Here is a 19,574-nt window from a genome sequence, read left to right as displayed (position 1 = left end):
TTTTCATCTGGCTACACTAGTTATAAGATATTTGTGGGTTCTTCAAGGCAGATGTTCCTGTTCTGTTGGCAGATAATTTGGCTTATTTCAAGTAATATTCCCTCATTTTATTACTTTTTTTCCTTGTTTTTGGAGGCTGAATTTCGCAGTGTGAGAGACGGATGAGCATCTCTGTACCTTCCCATGAAGTCATCCTTCTTGCCGGCGTCTTTGTCCCAGACCGTGACGTCCACGTAGCCTCCCTGTTCCTCGTACATGTGGAAGTCAAACTGCTCTCTCCACTGGGGTTTCAGTGTTTTGGGAATTGTCTGAGTAAACGACAGAGGTAAATACATGATTTTGTTAAAGGTTTGCAGTCTTTAATACAAATTGTATCACTGAAAAGGTATTTCTCAATAACTCGAATGAGTACGGATTATTGAAATTAACAAAATCTTCCTTTCTTTCTTTCAATAATTCGAATTTAAGTTTTTACAAGTTACACCAGACAACCAAAAACAACAACGAATAAGTAAAAATCACATAACGACCAACTATACGAACAATCAGACAAGGACAAAGATAAAAACGCAAACAGAAATCTTCCTTTCTAACTGACCGGAGGGCCACGTACACAGAGCCGTGTTCGGACTGACATGGAGGAAACCCGAACATGTAATATTCTCAAACAGGGGAGTGTTCACCTTGCTCTTGTACTTCTGGTGCCCCATCTTGAATTTGACGTACGGGTCGCTGAGGCCGTTGGCATCCATGGGCTGGAGGCTGCGACCTTCTATCAGACTGATGCTGACGATACCTCGCCAGAGCTGGGCTTTTCTGTGCACATCTGACAGACGCATACTCTGATACTGCAACACACACACAGATGTATTCAAAGAAACCTTTACACAAACATGTTGGCATTTATACATAACAAGCATGAACACAAACACTCACGTGAATGTATTAGACCCAAGCTAGAGGTATAGCTTGTGCACACGTGGTCAACAGGGAAATAAATGACCCCAAACACATCGAGACAACAAAGAGCAGGCAAAACACACAAAGTGAGATCATTACAAACACAATTCATCACTGTGGTGTGAACTAAACTCACATGCCAGAACATCACGAAGAACTACAAAACATAATATCCCAGTGTTCTGTTTAATCAAAATCACAAACACGTCCTTTGGAACGCTGAGAAAGTGAAGCAAATGCTCATAATCCTCTGAATGGTTACTAATAATCTGCTGGAGACTAAAGAGCAGTCTGAACCAGAGTGTCGATGTCGTTGCATACAATAAATGCATGGAATAAAAATGAATCCAGGACGCTCAGACCACTGAGATGCGGTTCCAGGAACTGTGAATGTCTCATTCCATCCATCTGTGCTGTACGACGACATCCCTGCAAATTCACATTGATGATTCTCCATATTTTAAGTCTGTTTTTTTACAAACAGTTTCCTCAGCACTTACAGGCCTCTTTAACCTCTCTTTGAATCATGTCAGTATCCTTCACGAAAACAAAGAGCAGGTTATTTATTTGTCAAACAAACACACCCCTCTCTCTCTCTCTCTCTTTCCCTCTCTCTGCTTTTCCCTCGCCGGCGTCCTCGTTAGGGAGAATTTATTAGCATAGCTTTTGTTTTGCGGGCGAATTTCATTAAACTCTGAACAAACCCTGCCTCGCAAGCGCAGCCCTTTGATCTGGAGATGGAGCCTCTTAATTTCCATTCTCCAGACATTAAACAATGCAAATGGCTCCCTGCAACACAGCCATCCTCCCATACTGCAACTCCCAGAGATATCATTCCTCCTGCTCACTTGCTGCTAACACTGTATGCTAATGAGGAGAGGTCGTTGGTATGACCTGCTGCTGCACAATCCTGAGTGTTTCCCTGTTTTTGTTTCGACATATTTCTCGTTTAAGAAAACCACGGGCTATTTGGATTGGGAATCCACATCTCTCTGCCAGAGCACAGCGAGCGAGAGAGATCATGCACTGGGATGTTTGGAGGTTGAAAGTCTTTTAAGAGGTACTAACAATAAGTTTAAGAACTAACGCAGCCTTGATGACAACTTCTGTCAGGCCTTTGGAACAATAAAAACGTCTCGTGGTAAAGTCAGGACAAGCTGGATTAAATATGCATCCGACTCATAATCATTATCTCAAACGACTTTTTGAATAGCGTCTTCTGCTCTGGGTTAAACACTCATAGATGCTTCATTAAAAATAAGTGGTTGTGTAAGAATAACTGTGTACTTGTGTGCAGGGAGGCACTCAGGAGCAGCGCCTTTTTTTAGAGGGGTAACAGAGAAGCTAGTTAGTTGGCGTTTGAGCTCATTCCTGAGTAACAGTTGAAGCTCCACAGACTCGGTTTGGGGACGCACGATGCAGTCGGACATCTGCCCGGCTCTGACACATTTCAAATATGTATCTGTCTCCTGGAGGCATATCACACTTCTCACTGTCAGGAAAGAAACAGTCAGTGCCTCAAGCTGCGATTTAGGATATCAACTAAAAGTAAAACTGAGTTTCCAGATTTAGCCTGTTTTCTTCACATTTAAGAACTTAATCAAAGTGACACTTGAGCCAACAAAGCTGCAACTAACCCAATAGTGTTCAGAAAATCGCCTCTGATACTAATACTACTGTATTTGACCAACACATAGTGATTCATGCATTGAGCCAATAACAAAAAGCATCACGTCGACCAGCATGCTTTCTTTTATGACCTCACGGCCAATGAGGATCACAACAAATACAACCAAAAAGGAAGCAGTCTCTTATGTGTGGCAAGATGATAACTCAAAATACATCAAAGATTTGCACTTAATGCAAAGGGGTGTAAGAGTGTCCCATCACCGGTCCACACAGTCATCAACAGACATCCACGATTCATCGTTGATTTGCTGTACAGGACTCTTTTAAACCCCTAAAGACAAATAAAGGGCTTTATTTTCTCACAGAGCAGCTGCAATACACCGTGCAGATCAAATGTGGAAAATGCATGGATATATTAATTGAACATCTTAAAAGGACAACATTTAAGATTATTTCATTGTCAGGAAACATACACAATGGCTCTCCTTTAAATTCTTGCAGTTTTAGCCAGATTGTAACTGTTCCAACACTACATTTGTAAACATAATTTAAACAAATTTTATAAAACAATGGCAGCAATTGTGCATTTCTTCCACCCTTGGTGTATATTTATATTACTTTAGTCTTGCCTTCACACGGGTGCACAGAATTCACCTGGAGGTTGAATTGCACATGCATTCCAAAGAAAAGAGTGTTTGCGTCCCCTCAGGTGACGTAAACAGCAGGCGGTACATTGCAGCTTGTGGGAAAATAAGCTGGTGACGATGAGAACTAAAGAACTGAAAAACGGTTAATACCACGGTGGACGGAGGGAGAGGAGGGAGGACGGTAAAGGGCCAGGGAGACTCCATCCATGGACCAGGACACAAGTGAAGAGTGCAGGATAGGTGAGGTGCAGTGCGGTGGGTAGTGGGGTGACAGTACAAGGAGTTGTGTGGGTGGGGAGGTCACATGATGTTTTAGTTTACCTTACTAGATCGTTTCCAGTTCCTTCTCAAAAGCATGGTCTGTAAATGAGACAAAGCTGTTACAGAACGCCCCCCCACCCCCCATTGCCTCCCCCTCATAGCTGCAGGGTCAGAGGTTAAAGGGGATGGGTAATGGGAAGATGTTAGCCCTGGTCTGGTGAAGGGGGGGTGGATAAAAAAACAAGGGCAGCTGTCATTCATCCAAGTCGAGCAAGCAAAGCATGTGCAAAAAGCGCTCTTACTTGTCCTATGGTGTTATGAAATATTTGCATATGCAGGCATGCACTCACACACACACTAACACACACGCACATAATATAAAACATTAAATACTTTTTGTATTGGGTAAGGAATACCTTAATATCCTTTAAATTGCAGGAGATATCTTTTTAAGGTGTTGCCGCATTTCTTAAACTGTGGCTTCAAATAATCTTTTGAGATATGTGTTGCTTATTTGAGTTAAATAGAAGAATCAATGCAAAAGGTTCAAATACAAAAAAAAAATTTACATGTCAACCCAACTTAAAAACACACATAACACAGGTCATATACAGAATCACGGTTGTTCCCCTCTCATACCAGTAGATGGGGACAGAGTCATCCAGAATGCACTCGCGTAACCTTGAACTCATTTTCTTCACAGTTGGAGAAATCCAAAATGATGCTTAACCTAAATATAATGTATTTGTTCTGTCAAATGTGGACTCTCTGAACTACAGGACTAAATAAGCAGCAGAATTAAGACATCAGATCAAAAGGAATAAAGTATTTCCCCCGTGACTGCCTTGTTCTGGATCGAGCATGCGGGGGTCCAATTAACCAAACAAATAATTGAACAGAAATAAATGCAAGTCTGAAACATCGAGCGCATCTGCAGAGGCCCGAGCTGACATAATTAGGAAAGAGAATCCAGTGCTCTTTGAACATAGAACTTTTCCACAGAACATATTAATTACACTTGTGTTTATGCATCTGCATTTGCTGAGTTGAAGAGTTTCCAGCAACTTATGCTGAACGAAGCCAGCGCATTCCAGTTCAACACAGCTTGGCTTCCGATCAATGTCTCGGAAAGAATACGATAAAACTTATATTGACTTCTTTGTTGTGGTTTTTTTTTTACTAAGATCACCAGGAGTTTATTTTGGCTACAGTATATTAGGCATTTTCTTTCTTATCTTGATGTGATGCTCCAACGATAACATACAGTGCGACAATGGGAAGCTGTTGTTTCCCTCGTGTATTGTGTGCAGCTAGAGAGAGAGGGAGATGAAGGCATTATCCGATTTAAAGTTCATATATTTTTCTTACAGCATCCTTCATGTCTCCCTCCTTTGGTGACAGAGTGACCACCAGTTCCAGGCTGCCCAGGTTATGTTCAGGGTACTGGGGGTCCTTCAGGTCCAGTGTCATATCCAGTGTCCTACAGGGAAGCACAGTAAACCTAGTACACGCGCTGACGTGAATACTGCACATTCACATGCATGGATTTCCCCTGTGTGTACAGAAATAAATGCATGCATTACGTGCACAGAGCATTCATCCAACAGAGTGGAGACGCTCTATGGTCAAGCTCGCTAACAATCTTGAATTATGCATAAGGAAGGTAATTAGCAAGGGTATAGCATGGCAGGTGTCTACTAATAAAAAGAGAAAAAGAGAATGGTATTTGGACTTTTGGAAAAAATATTATTACAAAAAATGTTGATTTTGGTGAAAAAGCATTAAGCTGACCTACTGAGACCTCTCCCGTTTATTTAAGCCTCCTCACCCCCAGGCTACAGCCGCACAGATGTTTTCACTTGAGCCAGGGGTCCCCAAACTTTCCTGTGAGGGCCACATAACTGTTCCCTTCTCTGATGGGGCGGGGTCAGTTTGTAACAGAAAAGGTGTGACGATCACAGGGTGGCTAAATGTAAACATGTATTGTTTTCCAGAAAGCCACATAACCAAATATGAATAACCCTTTCCGGGATCTTCACAGAAAAAGGTTAAATACCCTGCATTCTGAATCCATTGTTCTCTTACCTAACCTTTTCGCCATTATTCCGTTCTACTTGACAGCGGCTAGTCTAGGATCTGCGTGGCCAGACTGAAAAAATAAATCATGATGCGTCTGGTATTGTTCAGGGGGCGGGGCCAAATGTGGAGGGGGGCCGTATCCGGCCCGCGGGCCTTAGTTTGGGGACCACTGACTTAAGCCATCAATTTAGTTATTAAAGTTTGACATGTAGGACGATGTTTTGGTTTTTATGGCCTTGAATTGTGTGTTGGCTCACTGTCACACAGTTATGGCTTACTGAGTTGTGATGCTGAAATAGATTGGAGCCAAAGTTAATGTTGTTAATACAACTTAAAATGTCTCTTCCAGAGAGACATTTTGCTATGTCTTCAAGTTACTATGAGGAACTTGAATTTCGTATTGATTTTGGCGGTTCCTGTGGACAACAGCAATATAGTTTTTCCTTTTAGAAAACCTCTCATTTTACTGTGGAGGGATCTGCCTACTCTGCCCTGCTCAGGCCGGTTCTGGTTCTCCCATCACAGCCGTCTGGTTGCCGAGACGGGTCGGACGAATGTCGGAAATGTGAACGCCACAACATAAAAGCTGCAATGACAATGCCAAAGCTCAAATGTAAACGAAAAAGACCAAAAATGGCACAACACAATGTGGATTTTCCATTTGCTCTGCATTGTTCAATTGGTTCAGTTTTGTGCATTTGAAGTTTGAGATGAGTTACAAAGAACTGACACCAGAGGGAGACAACAGGCGATACAAGACGGATGCTTGAAGGGGAAGTCAGACTCCTTAACGATTAACTTCCCCATCATTTAAACTTAGTTTGTTGTCTCTTAACACATACGCCTCACTGGAAATGCGTATTACTGGGGAAATGCATAGTTAAGGAAATCATTTTTGAGAAGACAAAGGACAAAGAGACCTCTGATGTTCCAGTGACTCCAGATGGAGGTATGCTGAGCCCATGAAATCATCCTGAAGTCCAAAGTCATAGTCAAAAACCTAGAAAGAGACAATATACAGGTGTATAGTTGTACTGTCAAAAAAAGACCCCACAGACTCCTATTGGTCACATTGAATCGCCACTTTTGGCATCGAAAATATCTTGCATGATGAGAAGATAGACGTCCATCGCGACTTAATGATCATCCAAAATACAACTATTATTTATATTAAAGCAGGAACACATTTAAAATCCAGGAGGTATCCGTACCTTGACGTATAGCGGGTCCTTCAGGTTTTCCACCAGAAGGCTGACACTCTCATCCCACACCGGGTTGAGGTTCTTATGAATGGTCTTACTCCTGAACACCTCCTTCCCTGCAATTTTAAACTTCACATACGGGTCGCTGGTCCCTACAAAAAAAGAGCGCAAACACAGGGGAAATATTGTTAAACTACAGGATTAAGAATAGTACAAGCACAATGATGTCATATGCTGACTAACAATACGTCAGGAAAAGGGTGAAAGTGCGAGCAGCTACCCTTCACCGGCCCATCGTTGCTCAAATGGTAGAATATAAAATCAGGATCGTGATTAAATAGTGACTGATTTTGTATCCAAAAAATTAAAATCAAACATGCCTGATAATAATGAATTTTTCCAAAGTACACAGCACATATGTTTGCATAGTTTATGTCTATATATTTCATACCATGAAGGTATTCAAGTGTAACTTTATTGTAATGTCATATAAAAAAATACATTTTATAGAACTTTTCTTTATTTCTCTCGTCAAAAGCATCGTCTTTCTCATTATTCGACTCATTAAGTGGTATTCCTGTTACATGAAACAACTTTTTTTTCTTTTTCTTGGGTTTATTGAAGAAGGGACAGTGCACATTAATAAAAACAATTCAGTAAATGTGCCAGAGTTAGCCAAGAGGCTCTTTTTCATCTGTAGTCCCAATGATGTTAAGAACAAACCTAAAAACATAAGATTACAAATACAATCTACAGACAAAGCAAATAAAATAAGGAGAACAATGTTAAAATGGACAGAATAAAAACATCACGTCAGAGACACAAAGCATACAGACGATGAAATACAGGACTGTCTCAGAAAATTAGAATATTGTGATGAAGTTCTTTATTTTCTGTAATGCAATTAAAAAAACAAAAATGTCATGCATTCTGGATTCATTACAAATCAACTGAAATATTGCAAGCCTTTTATTCTGATTTATTGCTGATTATGGTTTACAGCTTAAGAAAACTCAAATATCCTATCTCTAAATATTAGAATATCATGAAAAAGTATACTAGTAGGGTATTAAACAAATCACTTGAATTGTCTAATTAACTCGAAACACCTGCAAGGGTTTCCTGAGCCTTGACAAACACTCAGCTGTTATAAATCTTTTTTTTACTTGGTCTGAGGAAATATTAAAATTTTATGAGATAGGATTTTAGAGTTTTCTTAAGCTGTAAGCCATAATCAGCAATATTAAAAGAATAAAAGGCTTGCAATATTTCAGTTGATTTGTAATGAATCCAGAATGTATGACATTTTTGTTTTTTTAATTGCATTACAGAAAATAAAGAACTTTATCACAATATTCTAATTTTCTGAGACAGTCCTGTATATAATACAGACTAAATGAAATATATAATACAGACTAAATTAAATATATAATACAGACTAATGAAATATATTATACAGAATAAATGAAATATATAATACAGACTAAAGAAATATATAATACAGACTAAATGAAATATATAATACAGACTAAATGAAATATATAATACAGACTAAATGAAATATATAATACAGACTAAATGAAATATATAATACAGACTAATGAAATATATAATACAGACTAAATTAAATATATAATACAGACTAAATTAAATATATAATACAGACTAAATTAAATATATAACCGCAAACAGGTGGACAACAAGAAAAGACATGCAGGTCGACCAGCAAAGTCAAGACATACAAAGACCTGACAACAGACAGACAGGCAACAACAGACAGACAGAGACCTGACAACAGACAGACAGTCAACAACAGACAGACAGAGACCTGACAACAGACAGACAACAACAGACAGACAGACAGACAACAACAGACAGACAGACAAAGTGAAAGTCCAACCAGGACTTGTTGTGACTGGCAGCAGATGACAACCAGCATGAACCAACTCTCCTGGCAGCTAGCTGTTGCACTCACCATAATGAAAGCTAATGTCTGCACCTGCAACGAGGCCGACATCATTCAAAATGACACCTGGCATTCTATTGGTTAAGATGTTTTGACAGGGTTATTGCACAAAAGGTTTCCGAGCAAAGGAAAAACTTGAGAAGAAGAAGTTTCCCAAGGAACACGGAGGCGGCCTGAGTGTGAGGAAAGGAGCTTAAGTGCAGGAAATCCATACGAGCAACACGATACCTGCAGACAATTTGAGAGACACAGGGAAAATAAAAAAGCTAACAGGAATTTCCTAGGAAATAATTAAAAAATCTGAAGTTGAAATCAATCTCATGCCCTAAAATTGTAAAACCACGCACTTGAATAAAAGATATGTGTATTATTGTATCAATACAAGAGAATTGAGCAACAATATATTGTCGTGATGATCAATAATAAGGTAATATATTCTAGAAAATGATAATATTATCAAGTTTATAGTATTTTGGACAATATATTCAATAATCAAAATGAAAGAGCACTGGATTAGCTTAAACAATCATCTAATTTGACAAAAGTGTGTCATCAGTAAAAAAATAGTGACCCCATGTTACCCGTGACTTACCACAGGGGGGGGGGGGGGTAAGAAAAACAAGAAGGTGAAAAGAGATGCAGCTAGAAACGTCTTAGAGGGCATTAATATGTAGCATAACTGACAATAAATGCAAAAGACAATGCAGAATTATAAAAATACAAGCATCAAGTAAATAAGAAGGAATTTAGTCTCGCCAATTGCTGCATTGTGTTCATGGTGTGATACTTCATAAACTATCTAATGACAAGGCTAAAGCGAAATGTTCAAATCCCACATCACGGAGGCAAAGCCACCGATCTCTAAAATCGCAACAGATCTATTTCTCTGTCTTTCTCTCTCGCTCTCTGTGTTCCACGAGGTTGATGTCCCCCAGCCACACATCACTGACTCAGAATGCTACCGTGCCAGCTTCATGGGGCTCTAAAGATATTGAGGCTGCGCCCGCCGTTTTCAAAAATTCGAAAAATCCCGACAAAAGAAAGAAAGAAAGAAAGAAATCCGCAAGTCAGCGAAAAGAAAAAAAAAAATATGTCGGAATCAAGAGATGCACCGATCTGATCATGTGCCGATCATATTGGGCCGATATTCCCGATATCGGTTTTGAGATTATTCGTCTCAAAACGGCCGATCAAACTTGGCCGATCAGATGACGTAACAGATGCGGTAACATCTGCGAGAACTATGAGAGATGTTTCGCAGCGGTTTCAATCAATGCGCCAAGCGGCCCAGCGCAACCGAGAGAGTCAGAGAGGATCTCACCACTCACTCAGAACCCGTCCCGTCCCCCCGATCTTGTTGTGTCAACTCAGCAAAACTCATGTCACTCACTCTTGAGCCCTGCTGCATAGATTGATGCTAACGGTAAACGTAGAGAGCGCGCGGGTTTTGTTAAAGTTAAGAATAAGGAAGAAAGAAATCAACAACGAAAATTTTAAGTAAACAAGAAACACACAAAATCATACACGAACAAAGTAAACAATGAACTGATTTTGTATCTTGTAGAGAGAGAACATTTTTAATTTATGCTAACATTAAAATATTTTTATATTTTTTTTCAAGAATTAAGTATTATAAAATAAAAACTAAGGTAATGTTAAAAAAAATTCATATCCACAGAAAGAAAAAGTTCAGGAAATGAAATATGCAGATGTTCATATATAAATAAACAATATACAATAATCATCAATCAATTTTTTTAAGGACATAGGACATTTTTTTTTCAAAGTAAAAGTCCTAAATGAAAGAAGAAAATTGTAATTTTTTGAATGTTATATGCTTTATATTTCCTCATAGTCCAAGGCAAATAACAAATAATAAAAATAAACACGTTCAATCGACCAATCGGATTATCGGATCTATCGGATCGGCAGATACTGATCGGTGATCGGCCAAAAAAAACTGATTCGTCTCAGTCTCTCGTTAGTATGTTTCAAGTGAGCTACAGCTGAATCTTTTGATTGTTTTGATCAAGTAATCGAGAGTTGATGAGTGTCTATCTTTCTGATTGGCAACGGAGTGTGTGCAAGAACAGAATAGACAAAAAAAAAAATTTGGGGAGCACCGAAGACCCATTTTGACCCAGGAAAAACCCTGGAGGCTGAGATGAAATGGAAACGGTTGGTTCTGTGGGTGGTGCCCCAACATGAGGGGGTGTGGGTCGAGCACAGAGGGGGGATTGCAGTGGCGCTTTCTTAGAAATCAACCTCTATATACACTACCGTTCAAAAGTTTGGGGTCACTTAGAAATGTCTTTATTTTTCAAAGAAAAGCACAGTTTTTTCAATTAAGATAACATTAATAAAAAAATACACTCTATACATTGTTAATGTGGTAAATTAATATTCAAGGTGGAAACGTCTGGTTTCTAATGAAATATCTCCAGAGGTGTATAGAGGCCCATTTCCATCAACTCCAGTGTTCTAATGGTACATTGTGTTTGATCATCGCCTTAGAAGACTAATATCTGATTAGAAAACCCTTGTGCAATTATGTTGGCACAGCTGAAAACAGTTATGCTGGTGATATAAGCTATACAACTGGCCTTCCTTTGAGCTTGAAGTTTGAAGAACAAAATTAATACTTCAAATATTAATCATTATTTCTAACCTTGTCAATGTCTTGACTATATTTTCAATTCATTTGATAAATAAAAGTGAATTTTCATGGAAGACACGAAATTGTCTGGATGACCCCAAACTTTTGAACGGTAGTGTATATATTTTTTTCTATATTTTTTCCCCCCCAGAGTTGGATAAAGAAGTCCATAAAGAAGGAAATAAATAAAGTTATTTAATGTGCCACATAGGGCTTGTGGTTGGATATGTATGACGATGACAGTCAATAAGCAATAGGTATTATAAGGTAGCTTTGTGCTTTTGACTCTATCGAGACGTCATAGATCCATCTGCCTGATGGATGGTGGAGGTCTGGATCGTGGAATATTCCGACTACCAACTCTTCATCCACTCTGTCATCTTCATTGTGTTGTTCCTGTGTTTTAATTAGTGTGTAATGATTCCTTCTGGTCACATGACATCTATGACACCTGTCCATCCTGGAGAGGGATCCTCCTCTGTTCTCTCCTCAAGGGTTCTGACCTTTTACCCTGAAGGGTTGTTTGGGAGTTGTTCCTGATCCCATGTGAGGTCAAAGGTCAGGGATGTCTATATGTACAGATTGTAAAGCACTCTGAGACACATTTGTAATTTGTGAAAATGGGCTCTACAAATAAACTGAATTCAAATTGAATTGAATTGAATATAATCAATAAGCTTTTTAATATTTACTAAAGCTTGACAAGAATAAAACCATGTGGGGTTAAAGAGAGGAGGGCTGATGGAGTGGTGGCCCCTGGATGTTTGTCCACCATGCAGGCAGAAGGCGGTGGAATGGAAGTGTTGGTCAAGGGGAGGCTGGCTAGAAGGAGTCGATGTGCCAGACATTGATGAAGAGGGGAAGCTCGGAGCCGCAGGTGCTGAAGAGCAGCCATGCAGAGCACACTGTGATGGTCTATCATCACTGTGGGGGCTGGATGTAGGAGGCACACTGGAGAAGTACAATCAAGTCAAAAAACATCTTATCGTTGAGTAAACTTAACGAAACATGTTGTCATTGGTCAGACATCACACACAGGCACACTTTTGAGGAATGGGTGATGAGGTCAGGAGGAGGTACCAAGTTAGTTTCAGGGTTACCATAGTAACAGACACATACGGAGTGAGCCCTGTATCTGTAAGAGGATTGATATGATGTTCCTTTATTCGTCCCGCAGCGGTGCACATCAGAGCATCAATGAAAATAAATATTAATAAACACAAAACACAATACTTAAAAACTAAATACTAAATAAATAGGGGGAAATAAAATAAAGTTATGACATAATGGACATGGTTAACTCCTTGAGCCTCCTTTCTGGAGTCGCCCCCCAGGCCCTGTCATCGTCTGGTGGGCAAGTGAGTGAATGACAATAAACCAAAGTACAAAAAGATACTGAGTTATTATCAAGCTGTGGATCTCTTCATCTTTTATGATGCTATTAAACTAACTGCTAACACTATAATAGTAGCTGGAAGTATGAATACATGTGTTTGTGAGAGGACCCAGTGGTCTATGATTCCACCTCACATATATCTCTACTAAGCACCTCTTGGACAGCGGCCATTCAAATCCTGCTCGGCGTCTGCCAAGAAGCCGGCTTCCCCGTACAATCTGGGATCCGAATGTAAACAACAGCCAGTCATATATTACAAGGATTAACACTAACACACAATGTGTCAGCCTTTGAGCAAACACACATTTCAAATCGTGAATCTTCAATCTATACTTAAAATACTTTAGTTCAAGTGAAATATAGATCGGCAAAATATAATGCTTACTTTCACTCATACAAAACCAGTCTCTTGCTTTCTTCTTGCATCTCTCTCCAGTTGTTTGATTTCACTGCGTATTTTTAGCCCATGTGCATATTTGCATATCTGCTGTTATATAAGTGTATCGCCTACAAGTATCCTGTTCCCACAGTTTGAATGCAACCAATTTTATTACATTTCAACCCGTTCAGATGTTTATATGTATTTGAAAACATTACTTTTCTAAGATGTCTAGATCTAGGATTACTGTTAACCGATTCCAAAAGCAAAACTCATTTGATTGGATATCTGTAAGTTCATTACAGCGCTCCACATCATCAGCAGTGGAGCGCTGCTCTCTAGTTTTCAGAACGTAATCGGTCATATTAGTGCATTCCTACTTATAAAAATGCATAACCATATTTTACTGAAGCGAGTGCAGACACTTCCATCCCATTCGTAACATACCAGGTTTCACCAGTAGGGGGCAGTGTGTATCCATACACACACTCACAGGAGTAAAGCCATTCCTACTCTTTATGTTTAGTTATTTTCTCACAATGTTTTGCTTTGATTTGCAGAATATGTATTGATACAACGCAATAGTGCCATTCATATTCCACATGTTATATATCTCCTGCGCTGGGTTGCTATTGTCAAATCAACCAATTGTGCTGCGTTCTACTTTCTGCTCTCTCTTTCTCTTTATGCCTCACCGTATTCTGTTTCTCTTTCAATCCCTTCCAGCAGTTAACAGTAAATTACTTCCAGTTAAATTCTGTCCTCGGTATTTAGTGCAAGTGTTGGCATTGGCATATTCCCATTGTATCCAACAGCATGCTCACTCTCCAGGAAGCACAATTTCCACCTTGGTCAAATTAAAATATGTTCAATCTTGACATTTCAAAATTAGTGCACAATTATACAGCAGCCTCAGCTTGCAGAGTCAATGTAATAAACAGATTAGGTAACATGACTGTAAATGTGACGAAATTATATACCAATTGTTAAATGACCGGCACCAGGCAAATGTTGTGTTACTGCAGCTTAATATGTAGTATAGTATAATATAGTATACGATCATATAATAGCATTTTTGACAATCGCCTGAGTAATAACTGAGGATCGATTTAAGGCACACATATGCACTCCCTGGCCATTCCACCACTTCCTCTCTCCCGTCTCATTAAAAAATCACTATCCTCCTCACCAGGCACGTGCACAGGTAGACCCCTAGTGGTGCTCAAGCTCCTCCCCTAGTGGTGCTCAAGCTCCTCCCCTTTTGCCCTAGATGAGAAAAGTGCCCTTTCTGCTGGAGACACATTTTATATTTAAGAATAAAAATGACTCTGTCATCAATTCCCCCCAAATGTGTTTTTATATCTGACGGAGCATTTATTTGAGTTCTTGTGAGAATTTTGCCCTCAACATGCTCCGTGGCGCTCACGAGCCCCCGCCCCTTCCTCCTCCTCCTCCTCCTCCTCCTCCCACGTTTATTATATGCCATGTTTCGCTCCTATCATTTTGTAAATGAAAATAAATTGTAATTATTAACAGAAAATATGTCTTTTTTTTTTTAATATACACTTTTATTAATCCCCAAGGGGAAATTAGTTCTCTGCATTTAACCCATCCTTAGTTATTAAGGAGCAGTGGGCTGCAGTGAAGCGCCCGGGAAGCAACTGGGGGTTCAGTGCCTTGCTCAAGGACACTTCGACTTGCAACTAATGGGGAGAGCGGGGATCGAACCCACAACCTTGGGGTTGCAGGACGACCCTCTTACCCCACTGAGCTACAGCCATTTTGTTTAGCTCTCATGTCTCGAGTCACAACACAATGTGTTTCAGGTGTTGCGTAGCAACCAATTACTTAACTTCAAGTTACAGTGATCAGTAGATAAATGATTTTGCCGATGGATGCCCTTTTTGGGGGGGTTTGAGCACCTGCCCCCCAACATGTCTGTGCACCTGCCTGCTCCTCACACATCAACCTGCTGTAAGCACGGAGGTGCAAAGGATCGAAGCGTTCGATCATCACCACTTTCAGTCACTCAGACAAACAGACACATTCAAGGCCAAACAGCGGCCGAGTTTATTGCTTTTAGAGTTATCAGGGCAGGAAGACAACACGACAGTCGGTCTCAACCTTGTATTCAAAATGCTAAAGAACTAAAAGGGGACTCCTCTGTGTCTAAAACAGTGGGAGGGAGAGCAGACAGTATGCAGGCCGGGCAGAAGAGGCTTATGCTGCATATGGCATATTATGAAGATATGATCATGTTCAAAATCAAAACCACACGACAGCTATCTTGGCCAAAGCCTTGTACTAAGCTTATGGAAGGTGCTCGTTATTAACTGCAGGATGAGAGACCATAATGAGTATCCTAGCTTGTGATTAGCTGTACATTTCTAAAATAAAAAGCTCCTTTCCGTCATAATGGCTTCAACTGATGTCATCAGGCATTACTCAGCTTCCTTATTTTAATCATGAATCTGTAGCTACTCATTACACATTCATGATCAATAGCGTTCTGTGTCAGTACATGGAAGACGAATGGTCCTGAATTATTAACTGATAATATATGAGCAGGTAATTACATTCCTCCAGGGGACAGTGTGGTATGTCCTAAAAATAAGTATCATACTCCGTGAAAAAAAGATAAACTCACGGCTTTTAGCGTGACAGTAAAACAGTCCCTGGTATATTTGTCCCTGTAAAATTATTCTAATAAGGATCACAAAACAAAACACATCTCAAAGGTAGTGACACATAGCATGGTTAGCTCTGAGCAAACACAGCATTAGAGCAAAACACAAACATATTTTCTTATTTGTGAAATATTAAAAGTATAACATAAACTGGAGTAACGCATTGTGGTGCGGAGACTTACTGATAACATGTTGAGTGTTTTAAAATATAATGAATATGGATGGAAAAGCACATGCTGACAGGATCAGAAGGCCATCAATAATGTATCATGTGCTGTTTCAATACATGAGAAAATTAGGTTTATCCAGAGATATTGACTCAAAACAATAACAGAATTTCAGGGATTGTTGGCTGGTCAAATATCTACACCTTCATTTGCTAACTTTACCAGTAAAAAATATATTAAATAAAAGGGTTTCCTAAAGCAAATTACACAAGAGTGGCGCCTTTCCTGAAAAAAAAAAAAAAAAAACCTCCGCAAAAATCAAACACATCATTAAAGATTTATGAATTATATCATTAACCTTCAGAGCAGAGAAAAACACCCCGACAGGTCGGTTTGCTGGGCAATATTAAACATAATACATTTACTCTACATGCATGAAGCCTTGATAATAAAAAAACACGTTTAAAAAAAATAGAATTTCTTTCCTGCAGCCATTAAGAAATGTCCTAACATGATATGCACATGTGCAGTTTATAACTTTACGACTACTACTATAGTTACTTAGTCTGAATTGTGTTCAATTATATATATTAAGCACTGTAACGTTAATGCTTTCTCCTGCAATAAATTCGCCCTCTATTTCAAGGAGAAGTATTAAACCGCTTTGGGGATTATGCATTTTTAATATCTTTATTCGCAAAGAGCTGCTCTCAGTAAGATCCCATATACATTCAGGGAGTGAGCAAATTTAACTTTATCTCAAGATAAACCCACATAAACATTTCGACTACGCACTGAGAAATGAATAGAAAGGGTCTCACCCTGAGAATGAAGGACGAATAACATTGTCCCTGACTATGAGCTAAAAGAGGAAACTGAATTCCACCATAAGTAATACAAGCGGCACCACATTAACCCTTCGTATGGCCATTCTGAACTTTTCCTTCCTCTCACCCGTTCAACCCGTTCCTCTCACCGCTCACTGATGAAGGGGTGTCGGCTGTCAAAACGTCAGCTATTAAGACGGACGCCGTGAAAGAGGCTCGCTGATGCGTGTCATGAGATGTGAGAACGGAAGAGGAGAACAATGTGATGGAGCTGCCCGTAAAACCCTCCGTCATGCTTGAGCTGCAGACCTGGAGCAGCCTCCTGCTCATGGGCGCTGTGTGGTGGAGGAGGTGAGCGTGTGCATAGTGTGGGAGATGTATAGTGTCTGGATTGACTGATGGCTGCAGCACTGGGCTGTACTATTACCCAGAATGCAATATGCTCAAGAGGATGTATTTGCAGGAAAGGGTCTACAAAGACAAGAAATTCCATCGTGAGATGCTGGCAGATGGACGGAGAGCAGGTCTCATTAAAGTTGCACACAGCCACCACACACATGCGCGCCGCTGCCTCGTGCTGCTTTATGCCGAGAGGAGTTTACTTCGCCGACATCAACCCAAAATCAACCTTCATTAATGTGCAACGGGATGTCGCTGCAATTAAAATGTAACGCTTTGTTTGTGTTTTATTTTTTTTGTTTGTGTATTTTATTCAGTCAATCAAATCAAATACAATACAATATTATTCTATATAATATACAAAAGAGAAAGACTGAAAAGGTATAGGTAGAAGCAAAAAATGCTTATAAATTCCTATCCTAAATTGAAATCAAAATAAATCAGAAAATTAATATAAAATAAAGAAGAAAATAAAACAACAAAAACACAACAATAAACAAAATAAAAATAAATATATATTTATATATACTACCACATACATCCATCTTCCATATTAATACGTTTTTAATTACATTTATAACTCTCAAGAATTGTTTTATAAATAATTCCCTTGAAAACCAAAAAGGAGTTCACCATTCTTACATCCATTTCAACATTATTCCATAATTGGACTCCTACAACAGAAATACATCTTCTTTTAATCCCTTTTTTTAGCCTTTTGTACCGTGAACTTACAAACATCTCTCAAATCATATTTACACTCATGTATTGAAAATAAACTTTGGAGATACAGGAACAGTACAGTGCTTAATACAAACTGAGCTGAATGAGCAGAAACCAAAATAAAGCAGAAAACTGGACAGCATGTGGCGCAATAACATCTCGAGGTGAGAAAGCAATGAAGGGGACTTGAAATAAAACAAGAGACAACGTGCCAACTGTGGTGTCAAGCTCTGGCTCTCTCACTGCTTTGTTCAGGAATTGTTGTGCGGCAGACAAGATAATTAGGCTGGCTGTGTACTCCTGTACACTAATATTAGGCCTTTAAATATGCACACACTGCACACGTGTAGTGTCTAATAAACAAGTGCCAGCACACTCTAGGTGCAATGTATAAGGACTAGGAATCAGGATATGGCTGCACATAAACCCATTGTACTGTAGCTTGTGCATCCAATAGTTACAGACAACTTACATTTAGATTTAATTTCACCATTCACACAATTGTATTAAATATTAAGCCTGCAGACACACAGTATATTGTGTGGCACTTCTTTCACATCAGTGATTGGCAAACGCAAAGTACAGGAATGGCCCTAAAATAACACATATGCACTTTCGCTCCATAGATTAAAACGTTTCTTCAGTGTTTTATCACTTTGTTAGCTGTCGATGAACCCGTTCGAAAGGCAAGACCGACTTACTGCGAGTGGTTGGGAGAGAGAGCACGTGGATGAAGGGGATTATTGTGGCATCACAGGGGGACAGGTAGTGGAGGGACTCAAGTACAGCGGCCGCTCGGGAGGAAACTACAGCTCCCAGAATGCCTCACCGCTCACCCAGCTGCAGGTGCTGAGGACATCTAATTGAGGAAGAGCTGGGAAGCTTCAGAAGAGACGGAGGGGAGAGCAGAAGGAGGGAAGGAGCTGGACAAGTCAGGCGTTGAAGGACATCCATGCCGAGGACAAGACACAAGCGGACGAACCAGAGGAGGACTTTGTCACGCAGACGTGCTTACGATACATTTTTTATTTAAACAGGGTTCTTACACATGTTGACCGATGGATTTCCAGGACTTTTCCAGGACTTTTCCATGACTTTAAACCAAATTTCCATGACCAAACTGAAATCTCGGTATAAACATGAAAAATTTAGAAAATGTTGCGTATTGAGAGCGTACGCCGGCTTATATTTTGAGCGTCTTTCTTTAAAAAATATATTAATTATTTCAAACTCGGCCTAAATGAACACGTGATTATAACAAATTTCCATGACTTTTCCAAAACTTTGATGATTTAAGTTTTTTCCATGACTTTTGAAGGCCTGGAAATGACCATTTTAAAATTCCATGACTTTTCCAGGTTTTCCATGACTGTACGAACCCTGTTTAAAGAACCTTTTTCTCTCCCAGGACGCTTTTTGTTGAAGGATAGACTTTTTTTCTGATTTGTTTGATGAATAAACATTCCCCTGCATTTTTAAACCTATCACTTTTACCTGTGTTTACTCCTCCCTTGCACTGCCCCACCCGGCGCTAGGGACAGCCCGTGACGTGACAGTATGAAGGCAGCAGCAGAATGTAAAGGTAGTAATGTTCTG

General features: G+C 39.6%; 1 protein-coding gene across 9 annotated transcripts in view; it reads right to left on the bottom strand.

The window, feature by feature from the left end:
• The window catches only part of mctp1a (multiple C2 domains, transmembrane 1a), a 125,584-nt gene that overhangs the window by 65,884 nt on the left and 40,126 nt on the right, over positions 1-19,574 (bottom strand). For 8 of the 9 annotated variants that reach the window (XM_056419696.1, XM_056419693.1, XM_056419694.1 and 5 more), the window contains exons 3-7: positions 6,788-6,930; positions 6,497-6,576; positions 4,866-4,977; positions 684-848; positions 178-308 (exon numbers count right to left, since the gene is read on the bottom strand). In XM_056419696.1, coding sequence (XP_056275671.1) covers positions 178-308; positions 684-848; positions 4,866-4,977; positions 6,497-6,576; positions 6,788-6,930 — 631 coding nt within the window. Of the gene's footprint in view, positions 1-177; positions 309-683; positions 849-3,557; positions 4,846-4,865; positions 4,978-6,496; positions 6,577-6,787; positions 6,931-19,574 lie in introns of those variants that run through there. The other variant, XM_056419700.1, reaches the window with a different exon arrangement.

The sequence above is a fragment of the Pseudoliparis swirei genome, chromosome 7 (genome assembly GCF_029220125.1).
Source record: "Pseudoliparis swirei isolate HS2019 ecotype Mariana Trench chromosome 7, NWPU_hadal_v1, whole genome shotgun sequence".
In the NCBI taxonomy this organism is placed as follows: domain Eukaryota; kingdom Metazoa; phylum Chordata; class Actinopteri; order Perciformes; family Liparidae; genus Pseudoliparis; species Pseudoliparis swirei.
Note: the sequence above shows the minus strand (reverse complement) of the source record. Positions and strands in the feature narration are given on the sequence as shown.